The sequence below is a fragment of the Bombus huntii genome, chromosome 6, assembly GCF_024542735.1.
Source record: "Bombus huntii isolate Logan2020A chromosome 6, iyBomHunt1.1, whole genome shotgun sequence".
NCBI lineage: Eukaryota > Metazoa > Arthropoda > Insecta > Hymenoptera > Apidae > Bombus > Bombus huntii.
Window position 1 is genome coordinate 1,068,159 of NC_066243.1, and position 9,795 is coordinate 1,077,953.

Here is a 9,795-nt window from a genome sequence, read left to right on the forward strand (position 1 = left end):
TCGTAATAATTAAGTTATAGAAAACATAGACTAATTCTGAAATCTCTATATTTAGATTTTTAATGTTTGATTTAATATTTAATTTCTATTTTATTAATTTTTAATATCACTTGCCATGTTAATGGATATTTCATCCAATGATTCATGTCGTATAATAAAATATAGGATATAGATATAATAAGATTTTATTTCTGAAAGAATTACTTTTAAGTATCTTGAAAATTCACTTTGAATATATTTTATTTTTATCGTTTTTTATGAAGAATAAGACATTTATAAATAATACGTTGATTTCGTCCCTTTTTCCTTTATTATCGAAACACATACGTTGACTAATCTAATTTTCTTTCAAATATTAAATAATATTTTTATTACATAATGTGATAATATTTATATCTGATATTTTTGTCTTTTACATTTATTTAAATATCTTTTTTTAGGTGTAATTGAATTTCTTACTTCGGGGCGAGTAGCGGCTGATCACCGTGACTTTAAAGACTTAGCTTATAAATCATGCTTACAGAAGATCTCTGGTTGCGATAAACCTAATGAATTCACTCATTCTTTTAAACTTGCATCTGCATATAGTGAAGATATCATGCCCTATACTAATTATACGTAAGTTTTACTTATACGTTATGTTAATACCTTGTTTTTACTTCATATAGAATGGAAGATAAGATCCTAGCTCTCCCCTTTCTTACAGATTCGAATTCAAAGGTATAATAGATTACATTTTCTACTCGAAACAAAGTATGGTACCATTAGGACTTTTAGGTCCTCTAAATGCAGATTGGTTTAAAGAACATAAAGTAGTTGGTTGTCCACATCCACACGTTCCATCGGGTAAGACAATAAAGAAACGAAATTTCTATGATGATTTATAAAGCTTAATAAAATCTTTCTACAAAATATAATCGACATTTATATATTAAATATAAATTAACTGTTTTTTTTTTCAGATCATTTTCCTTTATTAGTAGAGCTTGAAATGACACCAACAGTAGGAACAAGCAATGGATTGATCTCACGCAGGTAGCAACCGCTGCGATCTAGGCCCAAATAAATATAAGGGAATAACAAAAGATAATAAGAAAGAAATCCCCATCACATTTTCTCTTACTTCTGGCTCTAGCAATATCACTCGCAGTCGACAGTTACTTCAATAGTGAATGTTACAAATACTCCATATTACCGCACATTCGACACAAGTTATTAGATACTGATGAATAATTCTAATGACCAGGTGAAGGGAGGTGTGTTGTAATGCGTTTAGCCCATGTATAGTGTATTGCATTTTTAAGAAATAACTTTCCCATATTAAGAGTATTTTAACCTTTACTACCATCGTAATATGTAGATACCTATTTTCCTACAAAAAGATATTCCGATCAAGCCTCTGTGATATTCACATTAACAATTGGAACAACTCACATATTTATTAACAAATTAGTATCTACTAGAAAATCCCTAATCTCTTCCTAAATGTCATTACAACATTCTCCAAGCCAACTTTTTGATAAGAATGCTGCCATCCAATGAGAAATTGTATTTTTAAAGAAAACAAAAACAAAAAATATGAAAACATACACACTATACTGGGCTGTGCGAAGTGATTGGAGTTAACTTAACGATTTCAATGCAAGTACAAATCTGTTCTTATTGGCCACGTATATTGAGAATGATAATGTTATATAAGTAAATAGATAATATTGTAGCGAGTGTATTTGTAAGTATAATAATGTAATGATGTTCATCATTCACAGTATCCTGAAAATCAGTTGACATTCATTCATTAGACGTTCAGTTCCAGTTATTATAGATAACGAATACTAATTTACTACTTGTTAATTCAGTTGCATATAATCTAAATTGTATAGCAAAACTTATTTTTTTTAATCTTACTTTGTATTATATATTTCTTCTTTAAATTTTCAGGGTTTGTAAGTATTGTTATATTAAATACAATGATTTTTTGAGTCAGTAATAGCGATCTTACTAAGCGTTTATAATTTTTATCTAACATAATTCAATGCAAAAATGAAGATTGGAACAAATTTCTATCCATTTATTTCTCATACAACATCTGTTTCTGTAAGAAAAATGTATACAATTTCATTTATCATCAACGTAATATTTTATTGTATCATAATACATTTTATTATTCTGCACAAAAAATGTTATAGTATCTTTGTAAATGTTTTATAAATATTTTAGTAGGCCTCAAATAATAATAGAAGATTACAATTGAAACATTTTCATATTTTAATGTTACATAGTATCATCATAACAGATATAGAAATTTATTATTTTTAATTAATTATTGATTATTGATATAAATAAATAAATATATATATATATAATATATATATAATATATATATATATACACATAATAGGTTCCAAAACGTTGATATTTTTCTGATAATGCTTTTAGTTTTTTCATTAAAAATAAGCTACTTTTATTTTTTATGTAATTAAATACAAAACGTGTATACGAAGAGCAGTAATTCAAAGTAAGATCTTCAACTTCAGCAATTGTAAAAGTTGCTTAGATGAACCTAAATACCTGTTAGCATTTATAATGACTAGTGTTCCTACACATTTTATAAACAAAACGGCACTACCGATATACTGTATAGTTGTCATAATGAAAACTATCAAATGGGCTTGTCTTCTATTCACATTTGACAAAAGCAACAACTGAATTATACAAGTAGTAAACGATTAGTTTAACAAAGACATATGTGTAGTAAATGTTGTATAAAGTAGGTAATTACAATATAGTTTTAATTAATGAGGATAGAAGTGGCAATCCCTATTTGTATATGCATTCACAAATAAACACATGGTAATTGAACATACATACAAAATATGCTAGGATAATTATTCATAATTTCAAGCCAATTTCTCTTTATCTTATTTAAAAAATTTTGCATCCAATTTTAAAACTTATCATGATATGAATCAAGTAAATGATATCTGATGTTAATACTTTTTCAAATTCAATTGACGCAATTTTCTTGATAATATCAATACTAAATGCTTTTGACTTCCGCATATCTTTTTTTCTAGTGTATTATTAGTATTGTAAATTACATTATTTGCTACATAGTATAAAATTTCTTATAACAAAATAAAATTTGACAGAATAATCTATATTCTTCAAGTAATATCAAATATTAAATCATAATTAAATGCTTTTAATTTGACAAATGTCTGTATTCTTTATGTGAAACAGAATCGATATTAAAGTAGATCATATAATATCTGTTATTTTCAAAAAATAAATTTTTCTTACAAGCATAATATTCAAAACATTTTATTTCAAATAATTATTTTGTCATTCTGACATTCAACAAATTCAGATACATAGGTATTTTTTTAAATTTCTGTTCATAATTTGCAAGACATATTTCAGTAATAAAATATATATTTCTTATAGCAATTACATTTTGTTGGAGAAATATTAAAACAAGGCAGAGCAACTAATAATTTATCTAAAGCATTAATGAAACAAATACATACTGTCCTTTGTTTTAATAATGATGAAAGCATTAGATAACAACATGTGTTTTCATGCATTTTGGCTGACACAAATGCCATATGCCATAGTATTCAAAATAGCTTTGTTAAATAGAAGCTCGGAAGGATTAATAATCAATATCACATTCTTGCTTAGAGTTTATGTATGTACTTTGAAGTACTATGGTTCTCAGAATGTATAAAAATATGAATTTAGGTAATAAAGAAAAAAAGAACAATTGAATTGAATACGAATTATTCATTGACTGGCACATAACAACTACAAAATTGTATCATTAATCAAAAATTTATGTAATTCAAGTTAATATTTAACTTTGTTATACTATATAATAAATCGAGAACCGCAGTTCTTCAATATAGTAACACTACTTTCGCTAATGTGCTTTCATATAAACTATAATACAAAGAAGATTGTAAAAAGCATCGACAATTTCATATAATTTCTTGTTTTAAGAATATATACATAGTATCCCTTGTTATAAAATAAAGATAGCAGCACTCTTACAAAAATCTTAAATATGTCTTAAACAGTTCGATGAATTCTTATAAAAATTTAGTGGTCCATTTTCATTTGTATAATTGATATTCATATATGAGATTTATAAATGTTACCCTAATGCTATTACACAAAATTTATATAATGACATATTTTATACATCGGAAGATCATCAACATTTTGTAAACAATTTGAAAACATTGGAAAAATACCATATCCGTGCTTGACAAATTCTAATCACTGATATGGCATACATATTTGTGTGTATATAAAAGAAATCAACTGTTTACAATTTAATTAGATGTATAACAGTATTAACAATTGATATATGTGATAAAAAAAAAGTATATAAGACGTTTATAATGAAGGCAGTTAACAAACATTCTAGAATTTACATTATTTTGTTTAACAACATTCTTGTTTAGCAATATTTCATTTTAATACATATGAAACAATACTTCTTCTACTATATTAAAACAAAAAGTCTAGTCAATTAGCGCTGTATTAAAATTAGATTATTACACATTTTTTAATGAACTCTTCTTTATATATCAATATTTGTAGAATTGATTATAAATAAATGAATTATTTAAAAGATGAGATGATTACATACGTATGACAATAAATGGAGTACTTAGATAGAATTAAAGAATCATTTAGATAAACATTTACTTTTAATGAACAGAAATCATACATTAATGAAATACATTAGTTCATTTCAATCCGCTTTGTGTGTAAAGATATGAGTTTGTGAAATTTTGTTTCAATTAATATTAAATTTTTTCATGTTTAATGAATTAATGCTGCAGGAAGGATATATCAATATTGAACGATGTATTTTTAAGATAAAAAAAATATAATTATAAAATTTATTCTGGTATTAGTAAACAAGCAGTTAATTACTTTATATACATATATATATATATTTTAATACAACTTTACACACACTTTACATTCCATATTCATAAAGATATAAATGATCAAGTAATGATTTTATTGTGAAATATTATATTTTTGAATATAATATTTAATACCTTAATTAGTACTTATATTAGAACAAAATTTCACTAGAAATCATAGATTATTTCTTTGTGAAACCCACTAAATTTTATAACAAAAACAAAAATGTACTAAATTGTTATAAATGTGTAGAATTAACTGGAATGACGCTGAATAATAAAATGATATAAAATATTGACAATATGAGAATTCATCGAACTGATATAATATGATTTCAATTATGAATTTAAAAATATTTCTTGCATATAATTTGCATATTTACAATTTTATCTTATTAAATTCATAAATGAGTTTAAAAATAGTTATGGAATTTTTTAAATATGTTAATTTTCAATCTTCTGAGCTCCTCCATATAATATGTAGAAGATTCAACATTAGTTTTAATTAACTAGTAATAATAAACATTTTTATGTGATTAAAAATATATTAGTTATCAGTCTTGTATGATGTGAACACAATGTTTTGTTTGAAATGTTTGGTACATCTTTAACAGTTTGATCAAACGTATGTAGTCAATGCCTTTACCTTTCTGTACTCTGTAATTTTGGGCATACTACGTAATATAAGTATATATACATAAATACAAAATGACACTATACGCGCAATGTTAATAGAATAATATTGCTTTTAAATTAAGTCCAACAATATAACAAAACATATAGATTTGAAATTACCACACTGTAATAGTGTTTAATAATAATAATTTATCAGAATGTAGTATATAATATACTTATTTATTAATATATACGTACATATATGTAACATAATATTTAAAAATATATTTGCATTTAGCAGTTATATGGTACAATATAACAAACGACACCAAAAGAACCATTTTTAATACAAGACACTTTATAATAATTATTTATTCATAAAAATATTACTTTTTTTAGTTTGTCGCACGTGATACTAGAATTCTTACTAATATCTTAATATTGAACAAATATTTTATAATTGTCTGGTTTGAAAAAATATGGCTTATTAAAATCAATATACTACAATTATAATTTGCAGTATATAGCCATTTTTATATATTATGTTTCTACAAACGATCTTATATTAAGTAGAAATAATACAATAATAGAACTAATGCAAAATACGACATAATTTTTTTAACATAATCCCAAAGATAATTTGATATAAATTATTCTATAATTTCATTTCGTATTGCCTCGTGTATGTGATTTATTTGCTTGAACAAAGTGCAATGTTAATTATATTCTATATAATATTGCGTGATAGTGTCGATTTTTGACTTCCATAAATAAGAATAGAATTATATTAGAGTACAATAAGACAAGCACAGCACATTTCAGTCTGTACTTTTATAAGAACACGATAACAAATTATAAACATTGGAACATAATTCTTGCGTCCATCATAAGAATAATTACATTTCAGTGTTAATATTGTAAATTCAATCAGATTTCGTGTACGCTTTTGGAAATTTTTTACCTGCTATATTGGAAATGTTGGAATCAAGACTTATTTTATTAGAGTCTTTGTTTTGTCTCTAAAGGTAAAAAATATTAATTTAAGCAAATAATTTAATCACTGAAAGAATAAAATTCTTTAAAAACATATGATATAATTATTATAATATATGGTTACACAAAATTTTTTAAATATCAATTTTTTAATCAATGAATTTTTAATGATTAAATATCTTCTAAAAATATATTTTTAAAGCGATGTCATTTTTACTTAAAATATGTCATGTACGATATACTGCATAATCATAAATTTGTAAATTCTATTCACAATTTTATATAAGAATGTCTCATCATAATAATTCTTCATATAAACATATTATAAATTTATTGCCAACTATAATTGTAATTTTAATTTTTTCACTTAATTAGTTAATGATGATTCCTCATTACTATATACCTATATAAATACTCAAAGATCTATTGAAAGTACAAATATGTAGCAACACGATCCTGATTGAATAATGGAAGAAAAGAGTTGTAAAGACATACTAGAGGAGAGAATGTGTCTAGTAGAATATATAAAAGTTTGAATGCTCTGTCAGTTTGCACTTAAATATCTTTTTATTTAAATACCTATCTTAAAATAATATGTAATTTACTTTTTATTGAAAATGCAATGATTGTATATGGGCTGCGTTTGAGTCATGATTGAATGTAACAGTTTATTAACTAACATAAAATAAATTAAAAATATTCAGAAAATAAAATAATTACATGCTTATTATTATATGGAATAAAATTATATATGAACTTTTTTGTTCTATATAAAATTTGTCAAAATTATATGGGAAAAAACACTATTGAATTATATCAAAATATGATACTTTTAAAGTTGTATTTAGAATATATTTAATGTTAAAAGTTGTATAGTAAAAGAATGCATATTGTAGTAAATTAATAGTACATATATCATAGATTTATGTTTATTTTTATACAATATAATTTTTATGATAATCATAACTAACTAACATTAAAGTCAGTCACATGTCAAGGATAAATTATATTACTTATACATATACACATATATAACATCAGTTTTGTTTTATACTGTTACTATTAGTTTCATTTTAACTGAACAATGTAACTAATTGGTTAAAGGTAAATATAATCAAAAAGTAAACTTTAGTAGCTGATATTTCATACAAAAAAATATCGGCTATTTTAATTATTTTATGTTTATTTTTACATTTCTAAATTGAATATAAGCGGTTACAAACCAACTTCCTTACATATAATTTCGAATAATAAAAATCTACAATAATCTTCAGTGACTTATTATCATCTTTTACACGCATTTGTTAAATAAAATAAATATACACTTCGTAGTAAATATGCATTCGTAATCGGAGTGTAATTTAAATAGATGACCAAACTTTGGTATCATATTTTACTTTTTCTAATAAACATTCAAATTAAGTAGTCGCAAGTAATGATATTATTTCTGCTCTTGAATAGATTAACATGTATTATAGTAAATCGATCTCTGTTTAAATATTTTACAAACGTAATAATCACTCTGGTGAAATCCAAATCTATGAAATAGATTTTTAATCTCACGTTTATATCACTTTTTCGTGTTATTAGGAAGAGCAGAATACAATATCAAACTTTGATCGCCTATTTTTAATGCACCGTGTATATTTAAATAATGTGCTTAAAAATAAATAATTAAACTTAAAGAGTAAAGAACTACAAATTAAGAAATTTAAACTATATCAGATTTTTACTTTTATATAAAGAAGATTATTATTATAGAGGATTCCAAAGTTAAACATACTTTTGTCAATAAAATAAATTAAAATTACTTCAAAATTGAAAATACGCGTACGTATCTTCCATGTATTCGCTAATAATATAATAAAAAATATTCCCTATTTAATATATCAATGGTTGGATTTACATATAACATATATAAATACTTTACAAGTCATTGCTTGATATTTGGGAATAAATAATTTTTACTTTGACTCAGGTATAAGGTTATATTATATTTATATAAACAAGTCTTCTTTTTATACGAGCATCTATGTCTATGTATTGATACAATGAAATCTCGGACTAAAACTTAACCATATATGTAATATGTATTCATGCCGCTTGATGCTTACGGCTCGGGTGAATAAATTAATTGATTACTAATAAAACGCAGTACAGCGTTATAGTGTAACCAATGTAATTGAGTAACCCAAGACGTCGAAGTAATGCGGTTCACCCGCTGTTAGCCACTGTTAGGGCAGTAGTTAAAGTTTACAGTTTTCGATGACCGTAACAAGTAATTAGGGATGCATTGAAGATTACAACTTGTAACTTACAAGGAACCAAGTTCTCTCTTTACGCTATATCTAACAAGATTTGCCTCCTTGTGAAGGAGAGTGGATATGAGTCATATCTAAGTTATATTCTGGAAGTTTCAATGTTATAGTTCATCGTTCAATTACGAATGATAGTAGAAATTGATTACAAAAATCTGGCGCAAGTTACGTGGATGCGAAATACGTACAGCCCTAGCTATATCACTTTTATCGAGTGTAACTAATTCTTGCTGATACATCATCATCATCTTTTTAGTAATTAGATTGTTTCAGATTTTAGTCAATATTCTGATTTGAATCAAATTCCTCACAAATTTATATAAGGGGTAATATGCAGCTGGTAAGACCTATAAAAGTTAATGACCTTGTAATGTACCCCCCCCCCCTTCAAATATTAACATTCCAAGTGTAACATATAGACCTTATTTTTTAAAACATTGTTGGTTTACTTTTATTACATATTTTATAGAGCCCTGGTTGCACAGTTTACGGTATGGCCGGATAAAAATTGTACCTCACGTCGCCATAAGTGACGTTTATTTGTTTCTTTTTATATTTTATGTTAAATTATTTTTTTATGTATTGTCTTGTATCTTATAACATATTTCACATATTAAAAATAGTGTCAAGCCTGAAATTACTACTTATTATAATTCTACAAAATATAATATGACTTATATATTATATATAGTATGCTTTAGACAAATTTATGAGAGAATATTTATGTTAGATGATATATACACCCATCACTATTTTTTTCAATTAAAGTAATATTTTATAGAAATGAGAAAAAAGACATTTATGAATGAATTAAGAAATAAATCAGTACATAAATCTTTTTAAGAGAACTTGCAAATATATTTCTATACTGATTTATTTTTCATATAGTAATAAAAGAATCAAAGAATAAAATTAAATGTATAACTTGA

General features: G+C 24.5%; 1 protein-coding gene across 5 annotated transcripts in view; it reads left to right on the forward strand.

Moving 5' to 3' along the window:
* The window catches only part of LOC126866468 (CCR4-NOT transcription complex subunit 6-like), a 516,829-nt gene extending 509,565 nt beyond the window's left edge, over positions 1-7,264 (forward strand). For all 5 annotated transcript variants that reach the window (XM_050620071.1, XM_050620068.1, XM_050620069.1 and 2 more), the window contains exons 6-8: positions 441-618; positions 707-846; positions 963-7,264. In XM_050620071.1, coding sequence (XP_050476028.1) covers positions 441-618; positions 707-846; positions 963-1,039 — 395 coding nt within the window. In that variant the 3' untranslated portion in view covers positions 1,040-7,264. The remainder of the gene's footprint in view (positions 1-440; positions 619-706; positions 847-962) is intronic.
* The last annotated feature ends 2,531 nt before the right edge of the window (positions 7,265-9,795 follow it).